A 21,465-nucleotide genomic window follows, 5' to 3' on the forward strand; every position below is an offset into this window, starting at 1 on the left:
GGGAGAAGCGAATAGCAGTGCTGGAACAGGAGGAAACAGGTGGCCGCGGAGAAAGCCAGTTAACGCTGCGGGAGAGGTTAGTACATCCCTCCCTGAGAGTTAGAGTGTGTGTGTGCACACACGCTTCCTGCATACTAGTGAAGAACAGCAGCTGGCAGGAACAGCACTTGTGACTCACCGAGACCTATCAGCAAGTGGCAGCACTGCAGCAGGATAGGACTCACAGTAAGATCATCAGTCACCTCACCCAGCCGGCCCGCCACCTCCATGAAACTGCTCAGTGGTGTGGTAGCGATTATGTGATGTCATGCGTTGCAATGTCACATAAGAGAGGGAAGGGGTCCTCATCACAGGACCTTGTCCTGCGTCTTCACTAGAGCCCGCAGCCGGCCACAGCCAGTGTACTGTAATGAGTCAGGCTAGCTCATAATTATTAGTATTACTGGTATTGCGGGCCCCTTCATTGCAGTGGGCATTGAAGTTCCACTGCTGGTCTGACTGCTGTCTATTTACTAAGCCTTGGAGAGAGATAAAGTGGAAAGAGATAAACTACCAGTCAGGCAGCTCCTAACTGGCATGTAACTTACAGGCTGTTTGAAAAATTACAGTTAGTAGTTGGTTGGTTGGTTGGTTGGTTGGTTGGTTGGTTGGTTGGTTGGTAGGTAGGTAGTTAATCTCTCTCCACTTTATCTCTCTCCTTAGTAAATAGACCCCTAATAAATCCTGACTCCCTAAGGGGTCTATTCATGAAGCAGTGGAAAGTGTGGAGAAGTCAGCCAGTGGAGAAGTTGCCCATGGCAACCAATCAGCTGCCACTTATAATTGTATAGAATACACTTTATAAATGTTATCTCAACACAGATTGGTTGCCATGGGCAACTTCTCCACTGGCTCACTTCTCCACTCTTTTCACTGTTTTATAAATACACCCCTTTGACCGGTATTCAGTTACCCACAATCAAGGGCGTAGCTACCATAGGTGCAGCAAGTGCCGCTGCTATTGGGACCAGAGCTGAGATGGGCCCACCTTCCCTGTCTAAGTTACATGTGTTATATACATTTTTCACCATTGGGTGGTACGTATGGGGTCTTTCAAACTTTTTCGTTGGGGTCTGCAATATATCTAGGTATGCCCCTGGGGGATGCGGTCAAGATCCCACCTGTGGGAATCCTGGCGGTCGAAATACCGACACCGGAATCCCGACCGGCACAATCCCGACATATTCTCCCTCCATGGGTGTCCACGACACCCATAGACGGAGAATAAAATAGTGTTCCGAGCGTAGCGAGGCACCGTGTCCGCAGCATGGCGAGCGCATCGAGCCCGAAAGGGGCTGCGTTCAGCTCGCCACCCCTGTCGGGATTGTGCTGGTCGGGATTCCGGTGTCGGTATTTCGACCGCCGGGATCCCGTCCAGTGGGATTTCGTACTGATCCCACCCCTGGACCTGCTCATTGTAGTGTGGTATAAAATGAACTGGAGGGCATTTTAATGTTATACAATATGAACGGGGAGCACTATATAGCATAATGTGAATTGGGGGTACTGTGCAGCATAATGTGTACTGGCAGCTCTGAAAAGTGACATAGGGTGACCTTAAGAACTACTACGATTCATAAAAGAAACCAGAGCACTACTATGGGGCATAACATTAAATAAGGCTCTACTATGGTTCAGAAAATGAACTAGGATACTATTATAGGGCATAAAGTTAACAACTGCTGCAAAGAAGTGTCTCTCTAGAAGCATTGGGACGGGGAGGGGCCCTTCAAAATGTTGCTATGGGGACCTCAAAGTTCTGGCTACGCCCCTGCTCACAATCATTGAATAGCGGCTTATGACCCTGCTTACATGAAGTGTATCAACCTACAGTATATACAGTATCATCATGTAGCAGAGTTGTAACATTTATCAACAATATTATTAGTAGGTATTTAAATAACTGGAGAGGTCATCTGTATTAGTTATCAGTAATGTCCTTTTGTATCACAGTTCTGTATATTGTTAATAAGGCGACGGCTTGCTTGTCTTTCCAGCAAAACATGACAGCCAGGTGCAAATCAACATAGCAACTGCTGCTCCTCCTCCAGTACAGTAATATGCCCAGCCGAGTCTGCAGGTTCCTAACAGAAAATAAAACAAAATAAATGTTACTTTCTTGTTGAGTAGATTAGACAACTAATAGCACAGACATCAGGACACTATATGGAGCAGGTCAGGCTAGTTCTATTTTCCTGTCACATTCCTACAGTAATTATTGCTTATATCCTGAAAAACATTGTTTTGTTATCTACAAAAAGATAGCATTATCACTGCTGGCATTCTCTGTGCTGCTGCAGCACAAGGTAATCTGCCCAGTTGTGTACTGCAAGATTTATAAAGACATTTAGATAAACAAAATTACATTTATTTAGGTGCCTATATCCTCTGGATTTATATTCAGCAGTCAGCATGGTGTAGATGAAGTCTGGGTACTGCAGGGACTGTGAGTGGTAAGTACTAGTAACTTGAGGAATAACCCATAAACACTAGAAGTAACTTGGTCATTGGTTTGAAACTGTTGTATTACCACCTTTGGCTGACATTGAAAAGAAATTATATATCCATACTTGGTATAGTTAAAAACTAGTAATATATTGGTATGCTCCAGAGCCTCTGGTGTTATGTACAGGGGCATAGGAAACAGGGGGAGAGGGATGGCTGTCCAGAGCTGGTAATTGCCCCATGATTTCTGTTGGGTGAGCAAAGACTATGTTTTGCCATCCCATGAACTTCTACACAAAAGCGAATGGGGATGAATGATATGAAAATGGGGATGAAGCGATAATAGCTTTATTAGATCTCGCCAACTGTTGTTTCTCTTTACCAAGAATAAAGTCACCTTCATGTTGGTTCTGCATACATTTTCTTCTTTTTTTCTGTTTTAGAAGCCCCACTCAGTTTGCTATCACAATTTGCAGTAAGCATAAGCAGACATACGGGCCCGGGAAGCTACATTTCCCATTGACTGTTCTTGTAAGCTGTACGACAATGGAATTGAGAGAGCAAATGATTGCAGCCTACAGATGGTTTTAAACTTTAGCAGCAGTCTCATTGTCACCAGATTGCAGGGTAGACAATGGTTGCCTTCGCAGAGGCGTGGAGCCATGGCGCTCATAGCAGGCTCATGTCACAGTGTCGTTGTCGTCCCCATACACACACTGACACACATGACATATTACAAATCAATTAACGCCCTATGAAATTATTCCCTCAAAAACCCATCAATCCTCCCTGTGAATCCATTCACCTATTCCTTTCCATTCTATCATCATTTCACCCTCCCAGCACCAAATAACATTTTCATCCAGTCTATCAGTGCCAATAAATATCTTCCCACACAGTAAAATGTAAATTTTTTAAATGAACAATTGAATTTATCTATCTTTCTAATAGCTATTGTACTAATTGGCAGTTAATAATATTAATAATAATATTTATTTAATAATGTATAAATGCATTTTTATAGCAAAATAAACAATGAAACTGTGGTTGGCCAACCCCAGAAACACTGATGGAAATTCACACTGTGAGTCTTTGTATATCTACATAAGGCATGTTGAACTCAAAATTCCAACTGGGACAAATAATCAAGGTCTAAGGGGCCTATTTATTAAAAGTATTTTTACTAAAATATTGTGAAAAAGGGTGTTTTAGTTTCACCTAAATGTACTAAAGAGGAATTATAGGAGAATTCTCAAAAAACTCCTCCAAGTCCTCTTTATCGCATTTTTTTAGAAAGCAGATCGCATTTCCCTTAACTGTAAAGGGAAATGAGATCTTGTCAAATTTATTAAACTTGAATTGTAAGAAAATTTCGGAACCTCACCTGATGATAATTACGCGGCTTTTGAGCCGCGTTATCCAGGCTCCTGAATGTGATTTTGCGATCAGGCTGTGTACTTCAGGGAGCTTAGCTGCCCACTGCCCCCTCTCCCCCTCCTCTCTTCCGTTCTGTGTGTGTGTGTGTGTGTGTGTGTGTGTGTGTGTGTGTGTGTGTGTGTGTGTGTGTGTGTGTTGTTACACAGCCAGCAGCAGCGGCACCAGCATCAATCATCCTGCTACGAGTTTGTTTACTCAGGCAGAAGTAATCAGTGCTATAAGTCACAGGGTAATGAAGTATTTACCGCCGTTTTAACAACGGGGCATGCGCAGTAGCAGACTGTATACCGCAAACGTGATATACATGTGTTACAGAGGCGGAAGGGATTCACCAGGACAGGAATGTAACGCAAGCTCGGTCCCGGCACCCAAATTGTAATACATTCCTACGATAGAATGGTTTATCACAGTGCGAGTTTCAGCGTTAATAACACTAACCGCAATTAAATTGCGGGTATTGATATATGTGCCCCTAAGTCTTGTGTTCGTCGCAAGGAAAAGAAAAAAGCATTTTATGCAATTTCCAAAGGTTTATTACAAATACCAAAAATAAAGTATAATCAAAGAAATGTCAAGTAACGGGAAGAAAACAGTAACGTTAATGTTTTCTAACTGATATTTGACATCTCTTTGCTGTCACAAATTTTCCAATTTCAGGAAAAATCTTTTGGATGTGATAATTTTTAGAACTGAACCAAGATGAAAGTCTGTCAGTCTGGACCTAGCATGAGACTTGTTTCCTTTCATTAATGATAATTATTGCTCACACTGGTAGGTACTTCCTACTAAAATTTAGCCTCTCATTTAATGTTCATGTTCTGGTTTTCACAGTTTGCTTACAAATATCAGACTGTTTGAAGCAGGATATTTCTCTCTGTTCTTACCTACAAGGCGACAGAGGCAGCAGGCAGGGAAATCACATACAGAGAGGAGGGAGGGGGGATACAGTGGAAGTAGGGTATATACAGTGTGGACTGTGGACAGAAGGGCATGCCACGATTGCTAACCTTTTTACTAGCTGTAAATTTCTCTCCCAGTCTTCAGCGTTCGCATGGGCACTCTTTTCTCTCTCTGAACAGCTCCCCTCCTCACATCAAGAGACACATGAGGTGACGTTATCTTTGGCGGGACTGAAGAAGGCAGGGGGGGCCAATTCATTTTATTACTCTGCCTACCCACCACCGTATATTGATATGGGTGCCGGTGGGTGGTGCAGGTAAAGGGAAGCCTGCTCAGAATCCAGCCTTCTCTCCTGCAGCAGCCATGAGCACAGTGGGGAAACCTCCCTGTGGGCGGACGGAGACGGAACACCTGAATGCAGATTCGCCCTGTTCCAGCCCAATTTAACCCCTGCCAACGATCGACAAATGGACCTCTGCCAGTGGGCCGCAAAAATACGCATTAGGGGCCTCATGAGGCCCACGGACCTCGAGTTTGACATGCCTGATCTACAGTCACTGTCTGTTACAACGGTCATAAAATGAGATACCAATTGCAAGAAAAAGGGTCTCTAGGACCTACAGTAGTCCATGACTTTTTGCCTCCTAGAAAAAATGTCATTCCTGCGTCCCGGGGCATGCAGTATTCATTGAAGCACGGGCCTGCCCCTCTATTGTATGCCAAAGCAAGGGTGACACAGGTTCCTAGTGACAGGTTTGTGTATCCTGCTTTATCTGTAGGTATGTTTGAAAATGTAGCAGGTATCTTCTATAAGACTTCTGGGGGCCCTGATTCAGGGCTGCATGTAATCCACACACAATGCTGGTGTTTACGTAATTAAGCTCTTTTTTTTTGGCGTATGATGAAAATGTGAAAAAAAACCTCCTATGGAGCATGCATTATATACAGTGTATGCACATAGGTACTGCTGCGATCAGGACAGCAGGTAACAAAACTGTTGTGACAAGGTGAGGGGTTTCCAGGCAGTGACTTTGAGGTGGCTAGAAGAAATATTCTGTTTAGTGGATGGATTATGGGGGTGTTGCAGGTATCAGTGCAAGTGGCTGCATTCCCAGATGCACAGCAATAAGCATAGGAAGCCATAATCATATGCTATAGGGCTGGTGCAGTTTTGATAATGCAACTGATGGTGGTGTACACCAATCAGTATTACAGCGTACACGGATGCTATAAGTGCGTGGGTTAGATGCGTCATCGCTTGAAGAGTGATAAAATGGAAAGTGATAAATGACCAGCCAACCAGCCCCTAACTGGAATTTTTCACACAGGGCCTGTGACATGGAAGTTAGGTGCTGATTGACTGGTGCTTTTTCTCTCTCCATTTTATCACTCTCCAAGCAATGATGCATCTAGCCAGAGGTAGATTGGCCATAGGGTTTACAGGGAAGATTCCCGGTGGGCCGACGCACCTGTGAGGCCTGTTTTGTTTGAGGACATGTGGTCCTTTTTATAGACATAATGAATAAAATGCAAAATAATTTGCATATATGAAAATGACTTTGCCACTTAGCCTGTGATTGCAGATGATCTAGTGTATGCTCTGTCTGCCTGCTTGGCTGACATATAAGATTGAGTGAATAGTGATTGGGATACGGTTGGTGTAATAAGCAAGAAAATATATCTTTCTAAAGAATTATATAGTTTCCTAAATTCTGAAGGTGTATCATATAATGTGCTCATAATATTTAATTTTATTTCTTGTTAACTTCCCCTTGATGTTGGACATGCCCACTATCTGTAAAGTCTTGAAGGGGGGAGGGTGCTTTCTGCCATGGCCCATGGCTAGACCTTACACCTCTGGTGCTGCCCATGTGGGGCCACTAGTACAAATTTTTCCAGGGCCGCTTTTTGTTCCCAATCCGCCCCTGCATCTAGCCCACGGCGTGTCTCAGTCCTTGGCATGGATGTACACAAGGAAGGAGTCTGTATCAGCATTTGCATAAAGTTGCAGTCAGACAACCACCAATAGGCCCTGCTGTGTGCAACTGAGAATCAGGCCCCTTGTGTTTTGCTTGTAGTGGTTGATTAAAAGACAGAGGAAGAGATAAATGGGTGCAGGGTACGCAGTGCACACGGGCTCCTGGGTCCGCACATGCTGCACTACTGTTCTTCAGTACTTACCCATCTGGTGTCCCACGTCAGTGCTGCATAAATCAACAGGAAAAAGTCACTGTGGCTATTTTCACAGTGATCTGCGCATGTGCAATAGAAAAATCTCAGGGAAAATGGCCATTGCCCCATCTTCACAGAGACCTGTGCATGCACAGTAGACACCAGCACAGCATCAGAGTCTACTCACTTGTGCCACCAGCTAGAAAGAAGGGGTCCTGAACAGGCACTGCACACAGGCCCCCTCCTCTCTTAACACGCCCTTGACACCCTCTCACTTATATACCAGTATCCATCATTGGTAATGATACTATTTAGATATAAAATGTTTGTTTCTGCTGCGGGGTACACTGGGCTCCACAAGGAATAGACATAGGGGTGTAGAGTAGGATCTTGATCCGAGGCACCAACAGGCTGAAAAGCTTTGAATGTTCCCAGAATGCATAGCGCCGCCTCCTCTATAACCCCGCCTCCCTGCACAGGAGCTCAGTTTTGTAGTTGGTGCCGCAGATAGCAGGCACATAACAGAAGGGCTGCGCTGGGCAGCCCTGAGAAGAGCTTTTCAGAAGAAAAGTGAAGACTTCAAGGGCAGCAGCAGTGTGTATATGTCTTTTGACATTCACTGCTGCAGCTCCATCTCTCCCCAGCGGTGCTGTACACTCCCGAGCCCTGGTTGCCGGGTAACTACAGCAGGAGGCTTCGGTTTTCTTCCATGGTCAGGCACACACGAAGGGGGCTCTCCGGGATCGCATGGCTGCGCTTCGGGAGGTGGTAAGTGGATCCCACTTGCGGGACCCGTACTTTATCGCGATCCGGCGCGGTCAGTGGGAGGCGGGCCGCGCACGCTGGCGGTGGACACTGTGGCAGTACAGGCGATCCCACTAGATCACCAGGGCATGGGTGCAGGTCAGGTTTTCTCTTAAAGCCATTTTAATAGTAGCCCACAGTACCTGGTGGTTTTGCCAGCAGGGGGATAAGGTTTAGACCTGGAGCCCCTCCCCCAGCCCCAGGGCTCCATTTCCCGCAAATGTTCCCGCCCTGGAGCTGCATATCTGTCTTTTCCTCACTCCCTGTCAGTGTCTGGGCGCCATTTCTCTCAGCTACACTCAGGGCCGGTGCTAGGGTGTTCGGCGCCCTCCTGCAAACTATCAATTTTGCGCCTTTCTACAAATACAAATGTGACCGATCTCATCCTCAGAGTTATAACTAGACATTTTGGTCCCCCCCCCCTCAAGATCCATAAATATAGGGTCATAAAAAAATTACATAAAATATAGGGGCGTAAAATAATTATGACGCACAGTAGTCTCCATCATTCAAAATTACACCACACAGTAGTACCACTTATATACATTACGCCAGGTAGTGCCCCTTATATACATTACGCCAGATACAGCCCCCTTTTACATATTGCACCAGGTAGAGCCAGTCACACATTATTTCAGGTAGAGCACCCTTTGACACTTTGCGCCAGGTAGAGCACCCTTTTACACATGCCACTTCCCCCAGCAGGGGGAAGCGCCAAAAATATAGGGGCCACAGAATAGTACCAATTCACATTACACCGCACAGTAGTGTTCGCTAGTCACATTACACCGCACAGTAGTGTTCGCTAGTCACATTACACCTCATAGCAGGGTCCATTAGTCACATTACACCGCACAGTAGTGTTCGCTAGTCACATTACACAGCACAGCAGTGTTCGCTAGTCACATTACACCTCATAGTAGTTTCCATTAGTCACATTACACCGCACAGTAGTGATCGCTAGTCACATTACACCGCACAGTAGTGTCCGTTGGTCACAGTACACCGCACAGTAGTGTCCGTTAGTCACATTACACAGCATAGTAGTGTCGGTTAGTCACATTACACTGCACAGTAGTGTTCACTAGTCACATTACACCACATAGTAGTGTCAGTTAGTCACATTACACTGCACAGTAGTGTCCGTTACTCACATTATACTGCACAGTAGTGTCCGTTACGCACATTATACTGCACAGTAGTGTCCGTTACTCACATAACACCGCACAGTATTGTTCGCTAGTCACATTACACCTCATAGTAGTGTCCATTACACACATTACACTGCACAGTAGTGTCTGTTAGTCACATTACACTGCATGGTAGTGTCCATTAGTCACATTACACCGCATAGTAGTGTTCACTAGTCACATTACACTGCACAGTATTGATCGCTAGTCACATTACACTGCACAGTATTGTTTGCTCGTCACATTACACCACATAGTATGTCCTTTAGTCACATTACACTGCACAGTAGTGTCCGTCAGTCACATTACACAGCACAGTATTGTCCGTCAGTCACATTACACAGCACGAGAAATTAGTGGTCACCAGCGCTAAGTTGTGTAAATTAAATATACTACAATTAAAACAGATAAAGGACGGTAGGTTATGTTGAAAAAATATACAATAAATTTATTAAGAACAATATCTTAAAAACACAGATGCCTATAGTAACAGGAATTAATTATAAACCGGCACATCCATATAACTCCTCAATAGATGGTTCATTCATACCCAGGCTAGGACTCCCTCTGGAATTGTGTCCATAGACTTGGCTGGAGATTGGTGAATGCAGTGGAGTACAAGGCGTCCCTTTTAAGCATACAGATGCAAGCGTTTCAGGCAGGCAGGGAACAACTCCAATTTCTCCCCAAATGGTGATGTCCAAGGGAAAAGCTTGTCCAATTGATGCCGTATGGGTTTAGAAAGTGCAAGTGTCCAACAGGAGTTAAAGGATTTCTTGAGGATGTGTCCGGCAGTCTCTAACTCAACGCGTTTCGCTGGTGTTGACACCCAGCTTCCTCAGGAGTGAATGGTAGAGAACTGACTCTGGGCTCCTTATATACCCTAAATAATTAGTGAAATTCTAGGCACCTGGATTACAATGAATCAACAAACCTAACCGTCCAATAAAAAATGTAAAAATTTTAAAATAATACATAATTCATGTTAGTATTGGTCTCACATGTCTAGATACTGTTTTGCATTAAAAAACGAGTGTTAGATAGTATTTAAAACATACTTTTTATTTTTATTATCAGTATAATTATCTCATCCAGTCCGGTCATGTGATCACAAACCTCGTCACATGATGTATTTTATACAAGGTGATTGGTTCCCACAGGTCAGGTGGTAAACCTGACCCGAATAGGCATCATAGATGTCTGTGCGCATGCGCCGGGCGCGCACACGCCCGTGCCCCTAGCGATGCTCCGACGGCCCCCACCACGCTGTGCGGCGAGTGACGTCGGAGCACGTGACTAGTCACGTGATCGGAGTCAGGACGCCGCACCATGGCAACGGGCCGCACGGGGTGCAGAGAGCACGGACCATAAACATGGTTCGCGCATGCGCACAAGCCCAGCCTGATCACAATAGCGTTCCAGGCATAAATGCTCGGTATCTCACCCATCTTTGGATATATACCTGGTCTTTTTACTGGATATTAACACAAAATCACAATATATTGGCAACTACCACTAAATCGAAGGTACATAGATGTTTGTACACTAGTTACTTGTAGAAGTTTATCAGTGTAGTTTCAGAAATACATATTGTTTTAAAAAAGTGACAACTGTCATTGGGAGTCACATATAAAGATTTTCTCAATAGACAATTTCTTATTTGTGGCATGACAAATAACAAACAAAGGAATGATGGTATAGAAATCACTGTTGGTATTCACAATAATGACATCAGAAAGAAAGAAAGAGGAACAACAAATGAGAGGAGTGACAGACTTCATTCTATCTATATTACGGAATTCAGTTCTATTGTCTCATTAAGTCCATCGGGGTGTAAGGAATTACACTTCAACATCCAATAGACCTCCCTACTACATAATTTTCTAAAGCGGTCACCGCCTCTATCTGTAGGTGCGATATATTCTAAACACACGATGGACAGGCTACTGGGATCATTGGAATGTATTTCATTAAAGTGTCGAGAGACACTGTGTGTAATACAATTCTTCATAATGTTGCGGCGGTGTTCCATAAACCTGGTGTGAAGGGATCTAGTGGTCCTTCCTACATAACATAGGTTACACCCACATCTGAGAAGATAAATTACAAATTTTGAATCACAATTCATAAAAGATTGTAATGTAAATTCTTCACTAGTTGGTGGTAGGTGAACAGATGTTGTTTTTCTTGGCATATGGGAGCACATGGTGCATCGAGTTTTACCACATCTGTAAAAGCCAGGTGGTCTCTGTATTAACCAGCTTTGATTTGATGTTGTAGTATTAGTTTTCCTCGTTCTTAGGTAACTCGGTGCTAAGATGGTTTTTAGCGTTTTATTTTTCTTATAAATTACTTGTGCATTATTTGGTAATACTTTTCCAAGTATATTATCCTGTCTAAGAACTTTATAATTATGAGTAATAATAGCTTTGATTTGTCTCGAACATCTATTGTATTTGCTGATAAAAGCGCATTGTCTATCTTCTGTTTCCTCTAGAAGGTTCTGGCGGGATTTTTTACCATTTCGCTTAATCAACAAATCATTTCTGTCCATATTGGAAACTTCTTTTAGAGCTTGTGCTAGGATGGCTTCGGGGTATTCCCTTGCTCTAAAGGATTCAATCATGATATTAGCTTGTGTATAGAAGGTTTCAATTTCTGTACAATTACGTCTCAGCCTCATTAGTTGTCCCTTGGGGATATTGCGTTTCCAGGGAGCATAATGGGCGCTTCTATAATGTAAATAGGAATTGGTGTTCACAGATTTAATAAAGTTGGAAGTAGTTATCTTATCGTCCACTATTCTAAGGGTCACATCCAAGAAGTCAACACTTTCCTGACTGAAGGTGGAAGTGAAGGTTAAATTGTGAACGTTGGAGTTGAGAGTGGATACAAAAGAAGATGCTGAAGAACTGTCCCCGTCCCAAATGATAAAAAGATCGTCTATATAACGGCCATAGAAGACCAGGTTCGCGTCCCAGGTGCCGCCCCACACATGTTGGTCTTCAAAATTGCCCATGTATAGGTTGGCATAACTGGGCGCGAACCTGGTCCCCATGGCCGTTCCCATTACCTGTAAATAGTAAACATCCAGAAAAAGAAAATAATTGTGGTGAAGAATGAATGAAATGCAATCCAGTATAAATTCACTATGTTCCACACTGAGGTCTCCATCCATGGATAGACGTTCACGTATAGAATCTAAACCTTTAGAATGGGGGATGTGAGTATACAGCGCTTGGACATCTAATGTCATGAATGCATAACTAGATTTCCATGAAATGTTTTTAATTTTATTGAGAAAATCTGTTGTGTCTGTAAGATGTGACCTCAATGTGGAAACACGTGGCTGAAGGAATGAATCAATGTAATATGACAAATTAGATGTGAGTGAATCAATGCCAGAAATTATAGGTCGCCCAGGGGGTGATGTGAGGGATTTGTGAATTTTGGGAAGAAAGTAAAAAGTGGGTGTGACCGGAAAAGAAGGGAGCAGGAATCTGTGTTCCTCCTTGGATATGACCCCTGAATGGACAGCAGAGTCCAAAAGATTACAGAGTTCTTGAATGAAGGTTGGAGTGGGGTTATTTTTTAATATTGAATAAAACTGAGTATCATGTAATTGTCTATACGCCTCATTAATGTAATCCTCTTGATTCATTATAACTAACCCCCCCCCCCTTTATCTGCTTCCTTGATGGTGATAGTGGTATCTTGAGTAAGTAATTTTAGAGCCCTTTTCTCTTGTCGAGATAGGTTGGACTGATGATGGGTAAGTTTTTGTTGTTTCCCTACTAGTTCTTTAAAGTCCTCTAGGGTCATTTTATAAAAGGACTCAATACTACTGCTCTTCGCTGAAATAGGGAAGAACTCAGATTTTAGTTTAAACATATGATTAGGTTCTCGTATATCAAAAATCTTCTTAGAAGTTAGAATGGGATCTTGTTCAGTGTGATTTTGTTCCCAGAGTTCTTCGAGGTTTGAAAGCATGATATCATCATTTGAATCCAATAATATCGGTATAGATTCGTCTCTATTTCGTTCCAGATTCTTTTTAGCAAAGTATCTCTTGCGACATAGAGCACGAACATAACGATTCAATTCGACATAAAGGTCAAAAATGTTAGGTTCGTCAGTTGGCGAGAATTTTAAGCCTTTCTCCAGCAGAGATAATTCTGATTGGCTCAGAACTCTGTTGGATAGATTGAAAATGCTTCTTTTACCTTTCTCGTCAGCTTGAGACCGAATTATACCCTTCTTGGATTTTTTCTGTTCATACTTTCCTCCTCTCTTACCTCGGGGCTTGAATCCCTGCCTCTTTTTGGGGTGTCTCTCTGTTGGGGGTAGGGGTTTTTTGTCTTTGGACGTGCCCCTAAAAAATCTCTGGTATAAGTGTGTTGGGTCTGAGTATCTGCAGAACTATCCTCTCCATAGTCCCCCCTTCTCTTGTGTTGTTGTGGGGAATAAGTATGTTCATTAGCAGGGTTAGGGTACTCTCTCCTATCTCCTCTCTTTACTCTAGAATCCTGGTAATGATATGGGGAGTCTCTGTACCCGTTTCTATTAAATGGTCTAGATCTTACTTTAGACCAATCTCTCTCTCTTTGGGGTAATGGTTGTTCCCTGGTTCTCTTTTGTTTTTCTATATCCTTCTTATAAGAGCGTACAGTATCATTCTCGTAGTCAAATAGGTCTCGCCTAAACTTTTTTTGTTTTTGTTCCATAATATTTCGTTCATATCTGATCACCTTATCATTAATAATCTTGTCCCTCTCATTAAAGCTGTCCTCTCTATTAAATTTCTCCATTGACTTTTTCAAAACATCAATTTCCTTTTCAATACTATGAACTTTAGATGATCTATACCTCACAATCAGCTTCATCAAAGCAAGTGAACAGTCATCTAAAAGCCTATCCCATTCGTTTTGATAATCTTTGTTATCATTAAAAATAGATGATTTAAACAAACGGAGGCCTCTTGGTACCATTTTTTTATCAATATATTGTTGTAAATTGGCACTGTCTAGCCAGTTTCTAGATTCAGCTTTCAAGAGGTCCTCTAGTTTGTGAAAATCCTGTATCATCTCAGATTTATCAGGCATAGATCCTTCAGTTCTAGGTACATCTATGTGAGACCAATACGCTTGTCTTCTATCATTACGTTCACTTATGTTAGTAAAACAACTCATGACTGCCGCACTGTAAATTACCAGAAAAACAAATATGTAAAAGAAAAATAGAAACAGTGCGCTGTCAAAAAAGCTGCTGGTGTAGGGGGTGGTAACTCCCCAAAATGATATAGACAGAATGAGAAATTAGTGGTCACCAGCGCTAAGTTGTGTAAATTAAATATACTACAATTAAAACAGATAAAGGACGGTAGGTTATGTTGAAAAAATATACAATAAATTTACACAGCACAGTAGTGTCCGTCAGTCACATTACACAGCACAGTAGTGTGCGTCAGTCACATTACACCGCATAGCAGTGTCTGAAAAAAAGAAAGAAAAAAAAAGGCGGCTGACAGCGCAGCCAGGGGTCAATCTTACATCAGATGCATCGGCAATGTAATTGCGGTTGCATCGGCAGGTGGCGCTACACATGCTGGGCAGCCTTGCTTTGTGCTGGGCGCCCCTGAGCATGTGCAGAGATGAACGCAGATCCGGCTGCGTATTCAGCGATCTGCGTTCATCTCTGAATGACCCCCTATGCCAGGTACAGCCTTCGTTCTCTCCACAGTGCGGCCTCGGTACCTGCAGGAGGTCCCGGCTCGGGCGCTGCTCCTCTTCTCTCTTCTTCGCCGGTTTCTTGCAGGCTCCGTTACTCCAATGGCTCTTTAGTATGCTGTCAGTGACGAGGGGGAGGGAGCGGGTACTAATTACTTGGGCCTGGGACTGATGGAGGGGCCTGGAGGGGGCCCTGGTCCGCTAGACTCCCACCTTACTGGGCAGCAGCTCTCATCTTGGCAGCACAGCAGAGCAGGCAGCAGCTATAATACAATAGTGCGGGCCAAATATACAATTCGCTTTGATCGTTTTGGAGTTAATGAATTCACCCCCCTAAATATTCAATTACGAACCGTTTTCGTCCATTTTAGAGCCATTTTTGCCGATGTCTTTTCCCCTCTTTATGTAAGTGAAAAGGCATTGGTGAAAAATGCCTCAAAATCGTCGAAAATGGTCTGCGGTTCGACGGAAAACACATGGATTTCCAGAGCCACGTGTTTTCCGCCCGTGCCGCATTTTTCACCTAGGCAAAAAAACGGCCCTGCTATTGCATAGGGCGAATCACCATTCGGACTAAAAACAGCACAAAGCTAAGGCCCTCATTCCGAGTTGTTCGCACGCAAGCTGCTTTTAGCAGCATTGCACACGCTAAGCCGCCGCCTACTGGGAGTGAATCTTAGCTTCTCAAAATTGCGAACGACAGAATCGCAATATTGCGATTAGCACACTTCTTAGCAGTTTCTGAGTAGCTCGAGACTTACTCTGCCATTGCGATCAGTTCAGTCAGTGTCGTTCCTGGATTGACGTCACACACACGCCCAGCGTTCACCCAGACACTCCCCCGTTTCTCCAGCCACTCCCGCGTTTTTCAAAAATACGTCAGCGTTTTTTCACACACACCCATAAAACGGTCAGTTTCCGCCCAGAAGTACCCACTTCCTGTCAATCACATTACAATCGCCAGAACGAAGAAAAAACCTCGTAATGCCGTGAGTAAAATACCTAACTGCATAGCAAATTTACTTGGCGCAGTCGCAGTGCGGACATTGCGCATGCGCGTTAGCGACTGATCGCTCCGTTGCGAAAAAAAAATAAAGAGCGATCAACTCGGAATGACCACCTAAATTTTTTCGTCTAGGTGAATTTTTTTTTAGATAATTGCATACCCCCCGCTACCTGATACAGAGTCACACACCTACATATACATGGTTGGGTGTGCGTTACCGCCGCTGGGGATCCAGTCGGTCAGCATACTGACCGTGGGATCCTGGCGTCGAAATGCCGGCGGGGGGGCCAGCGCAACAAGCCACTTGCGGCCTTGCTGCGCTCGCCGTGCTTCGGGGTGGTTGGTGACTCTATGGGTGTCGTGGACACCCACAAGTGGGAATAGTCCCTGCTAGTCGGCATGCCGACTGTCAAATTTAGAGGGGGCGGGATATAGCCGTTGGTACTCCGTCGGTCACACAACTAAATCCCCATATACATACCCCGCCCCACCCCCTACCATTATCTAAACCCCAGTAAGGTTAAAATAAATAAGCACTATTAAATAATTATTTTAAACATTTATAATAAAAATAAAACACTTACCTTTTTTTCTGTAACTGCTTCTTCTGTCTTCACTCTTCAGCGTTTCCTGCTCCTCCTGTCTGCGGTAGACTGGCTCCTCTTCAGCGGCCATTACACTCCTCTCCACACCAGAGTCCAGTCCTGAGGGAGGGGAGGGGAGGGGAGGGGAGGGGAGGGGAGGGGAAGGAGAAGAAGGGAGGGGAGAGAGGAGGGGGCGTTGCATAAGCAACAGGGGCAAGAGACCTATGGGAGGGGAGAGAAGGGGGTGGGTGGCACACTGCAAAAAAAGAGGAGAGACGGCCAGAGATAGGGCAAGGGGCGGTACAAGATTTAGAGAGCAGAGAGGGGGATAGGGCAAGGGGCGGCGCTGGATAGTGAGGAGAGAGGGGATAGGGCAAGGGGCGGCGCTCAATATTAAAATGCTGGAGCCTGGACGGAGGACGCGTCGACGCTGCCTGCCCCTGCTGCCTGTCTCCGCAGCATTACAGGTGCGGGCAGGGCGGCGCAGCGCTGTGTGTGGAGCCGGAGGTGGGCATAGTGAGATAGCCGCGCCGCCGCCGTACTATAGTGTGCACTAGTGACAGTGCTGGCGCCGCTGAGCTACATGATATCAGCGGTAGCTGGCTGCTGGCAGAAACAATATAGACAGGACGGAGGGATGCAGTTGCAGGGAAGCGCCTCTCTGGCCAAGCGCCTCCCTGCAGTGCATCCCTTTGCTGAGCGGGTCGCGCCGGCCCTGGCTACACTGTTCCTGGGACTGCTTGGGCAAATCCTCCGGTGTAAAGCCGCCTGGTTGTCAGCGCTGTGACTTTACATGACACTTAAGTATTCTACCTGCCTATTAGACAGTGTTAGTTAAGAAAGAGTGCATTTAGTCAGGGTTTTCTAGTACAATTACCCTGTGATATACATCCAGTTCTTACTGTGCAGTGTTATATCTATTGACTACATAGATATATCAGCTAGTCCAGTGCAGTATTATTGTTAGTAATAACCTCTGCATTGTATAACTGTGACTATATGTGTGTGCATTAGCTTGCTGAGTGGTTTCCATTTCGTGTCTCTCACTCAACTTGCTATCCCTATATCTGCTGCGGGGTACACTGGGCTCCACAAGGATAGACATTGGGGTGTAGAGTAGGATCTTGATCCGAGGCACAAACAGGCTCAAAGCTTTGACTGTTCCCAGAATGCACAGCGCCGCCTCCTCTATAACCCCGCTTTCCTGCACAGGAGCTCAGTTTTGTAGTTGGTGCTGCAGTAAGCAGGCACATAACAGAGGGGCTGCTCCAGGCAGCCCTAAGAAGAGCTTTTTTTGAAGAAAAAAGTGAAGACTTCAAGGGCAGCAGCGGTGGTAAATGTCAGAAGACATTCACTGCTGCAGCTCCAGCTCTCCCCAGCGGCGCTGTACACTCCCGAGCTCTGGTTGCCGGGTAACAACAGCAGGAGGCTCCGGTTTTCTTCATGTCAGGCACACACGATGGGGGCTCTACGGGATCGCGTGGCCGCGATTCGGGAGGTGGTAAGTGGGTCCCGATTGCGGGTCCCGGTCTTTATCGCGATCCGGCGCGGTCAGTGGGAGGCGGGCCGCGCGCGCTGTCGGTGGACACTGTGGCAGTACAGGCGATCCCACTAGATCACCAGGGCATGGGTGCAGGTCAGGTTTTCTCTCTAAACCATTTTCAGTAGCCCACAGTACCCGGTGGTTTTGCCAGCAGGGGAATAAGGCTTAGACCTGAAGCCCCTCCCCCAGCCCCAGGGCGCCATTTTCCGCAAATGTTCCCGCCCTGGAATTGCATATCTGTCTCTCCCTCACTCCCTGTCAGTGTCTGGGCGCCATTATCTCTCAGCTTCACTGTTCCTGGGACTGCTTGGGCAAATCCTCCTGTGTAAAGCCGCCTGGTTGTAAGTGCTGTGACTTTACATGACACTTAAGTATTCTACCTGCCTTTTTAGACAGTGCTAGTTAAGAAAGAGTGCATTTAGTCAGGGTTTTCTATAGAGATGAGCGGGTACGGTTCCTCGGGATCCGAACCCCCCCCGAACTTCACCCATTTTCCATGGTTCCGAGGCAGACTCGGATCTTCCCGCTTTGCTCGGTTAACCCGAGCATGCACGAACGTCATCATCCCGCTGTCGGATTCTCGCGAGATTCGTATTCTATATAAGGAGCCGCGCGTCTCCGCCATTTTCACTCGTGCATTGGCGATGATAGCGAGAGGACGTGCAGTGTTCTCTCAGTTTCTGTGTTCAGTGTGCTGCAAATATCTGTGCTCAGTGTGCTGCAAATATCTGTGCTCAGTGTGCTTGCAAATATCTGTGCTCAGTGTGCTGAAAATATCTACGTTCTCTGCCTGAAAAACGCTCCATATCTGTGCTGCATTGTAGTATATAGTAGGAGGACAGTGCAGAATTTTGCTGACCTCCAGTATATATATAGCAGTACGGTACAGTAGTCCACTGCTCTACCTCTGTGTCGTCAAGTATACTATCCATCCATACCTGTGCTGCATTTTAGTTGTGCACAGTATATATAGTAGGAGGACGTGCAGAATTTTGCTGACCACCAGTATATATATAGCAGTACGGTACAGTAGTCCACTGCTCTACCTCTGTGTCGTCAAGAATACTATGCATCCATACCTGAGCTGCATTTTAGTTGTGCGCAGTATATAGTAGAAGGGGACAGTGCAGAATGTTGCTGTGACCACCAGTATATATATAGCAGTACGGTACAGTAGTCCACTGCTCTACCTCTGTGTCGTCAGGAATACTATGCATCCATACCTGTGCTGCATTTTAGTTGTGTGCAGTATATAGTAGAAGGGGACAGTGCAGAATGTTGCTGTGACCACCAGTATATATATAGCAGTACGGTACAGTAGTCCACTGCTCTACCTCTGTGTCATCAAGTATACTATGCATCCATACCTGTGCTGCATTTTAGTTGTGCGCAGTATATAGTAGGAGGGGACAGTGCAGAATGTTGCTGTGACCACCAGTATATATATAGCAGTACGGTACAGTAGTCCACTGCTCTACCTCTGTGTTGTCAAGTATACTATGCATCCATTCCATACCTGTGCTGCGTTTTAGTTGTGCGCAGTATATAGTAGGAGGGGACAGTGCAGAATGTTGCTGTGACCACTATTATATATATAGCAGTACGGTACAGTAGTCCACTGCTCTACCTCTGTGTCGTCAAGTATACTACAAAAGTTCAGTAAAATTACCCAAAAATCAAAATTAAAAGCGTCTGATGAGAAGCATAAACTTGCCAATATGCCATTTACGACACGGAGTGGCAAGGAACGGCTGAGGCCCTGGCCTATGTTCATGGTTAGTGGTTAAGATTCACATGAGGATGGAAGCACTCATCCACTCGCTAGAATACTGCAGTGCCACTCCTAGATGGGCCAGGTGTTTGTGTCGGCCACTTGGGTCGCTTAGCTTAGCCATCCAGCGACCTTGGTGCACCTCTTTTTTTCTTTGCATCATGTGCTGTTTGGGGACTATTTTTTAAATCTGCCATCCTGTCTGACACTGCAGTGCCACTCCTAAATGGGCCAGGTGTTTGTGTCGGCCACTTGAGTCGCTTCGCTTAGTCACACAGCTACCTCATTGCACCTCTTTTTTTCTTTGCATCATGTGCTGTTTGGGGACTATTTTTTAAATCTGCCATCCTGTCTGACTCTGCAGTGCCAGTCCTAGATGGGCCAGGTGTTTGTGTCAGCCACTTGGGTCACTTAGCTTAGTCACACAGCTACCTCATTGCACCTCTTTTTTTCTTTGCATCATGTGCTGTTTGGGGACTATTTTTTAAATCTGCCATCCTGTCTGACACTGCAGTGCCACTCCTAGATGGGCCAGGTGTTTGTGTCGGCCACTTGGGTCGCTTAGCTTAGTCACACAGCTACCTCATTGCACCTCTTTTTTTCTTTGCATCATGTGCTGTTTGGGGACTATTTTTTAAATCTACCATCCTGTCTGACACTGCAGTGCCACTCTTAGATGGGCCAGGTGTTTGTGTCGGCCACTTGGGTCGCTTAGCTTAGCCATCCAGCGACCTTGGTGTACCTCTTTTTTTCTTTGCATCATGTGCTGTTTGGGGACTATTTTTTAAATCTGCCATCCTGTCTGACACTGCAGTGCCACTCCTAGATGGGCCAGGTGTTTGTGTCGGCCACTTGGGTCGCTTAGCTTAGCCATCCAGTGACCTTGGTGCACCTCTTTTTTTCTTTGCATCATGTGCTGTTTGGGGACTATTTTTTAAATCTGCCATCCTGTCTGACACTGCAGTGCCACTCCTAAATGGGCCAGGTGTTTGTGTCGGCCACTTGAGTCGCTTCGCTTAGTCACACAGCTACCTCATTGCACCTCTTTTTTTCTTTGCATCATGTGCTGTTTGGGGACTATTTTTTAAATCTGCCATCCTGTCTGACTCTGCAGTGCCAGTCCTAGATGGGCCAGGTGTTTGTGTCAGCCACTTGGGTCACTTAGCTTAGTCACACAGCTACCTCATTGCACCTCTTTTTTTCTTTGCATCATGTGCTGTTTGGGGACTATTTTTTAAATCTGCCATCCTGTTTGACACTGCAGTGCCACTCCTAGATGGGCCAGGTGTTTGTGTCGGCCACTTGGGTCACTTAGCTTAGTCACACAGCTACCTCATTGCACCTCTTTTTTTCTTTGCATCATGTGCTGTTTGGGGACTATTTTTTAAATCTGCCATCCTGTCTGACACTGCAGTGCCACTCCTAGATGGGCCAGGTGTTTGTGTCAGCCACTTGGGTCGCTTAGCTTAGCCATCCAGCGACCTCGGTGCAAATTTTAGGACTAAAAATAATATTGTGAGGTGTGAGGTGTTCAGAATACACTGGAAATGAGTGGAAATTATGGTTATTGAGGTTAATAATACTATGGGATCAAAATGACCCACAAATATTATGATTTAAGCTGTTTTTGAGGGTTTTTTGTAAAAAAACACCCGAATCCAAAACACACCCGAATCCGACAAAAAAATTTCAGGGAGGTTTTGCCAAAACGCATCCGAATCCAAAACACAGCCGCGGAACCGAATCCAAAACCAAAACACAAAACCTGAAAAATTTCCGGTGCACATCACTAGTTTTCTAGTACAATTACCCTGTGATATACATCCAGTTCTTACTGTGTAGTGTTAT

The 21,465-nt window shown here is 45.0% G+C and overlaps 1 protein-coding gene across 1 annotated transcript in view; it reads right to left on the minus strand.

The window, feature by feature from the left end:
- Positions 1–925: 925 nt before the first annotated feature.
- Positions 926–21,465, minus strand: part of LHFPL1 (LHFPL tetraspan subfamily member 1) — a 65,259-nt gene continuing 44,719 nt past the window's right edge. Inside the window, exon 4 of the mRNA XM_063935662.1 lies at positions 926–2,123. Coding sequence (XP_063791732.1) covers positions 2,005–2,123 — 119 coding nt within the window. The 3' untranslated portion in view covers positions 926–2,004. The remainder of the gene's footprint in view (positions 2,124–21,465) is intronic.

The sequence above is a fragment of the Pseudophryne corroboree genome, chromosome 8 (genome assembly GCF_028390025.1).
Source record: "Pseudophryne corroboree isolate aPseCor3 chromosome 8, aPseCor3.hap2, whole genome shotgun sequence".
Lineage (NCBI taxonomy): Eukaryota > Metazoa > Chordata > Amphibia > Anura > Myobatrachidae > Pseudophryne > Pseudophryne corroboree.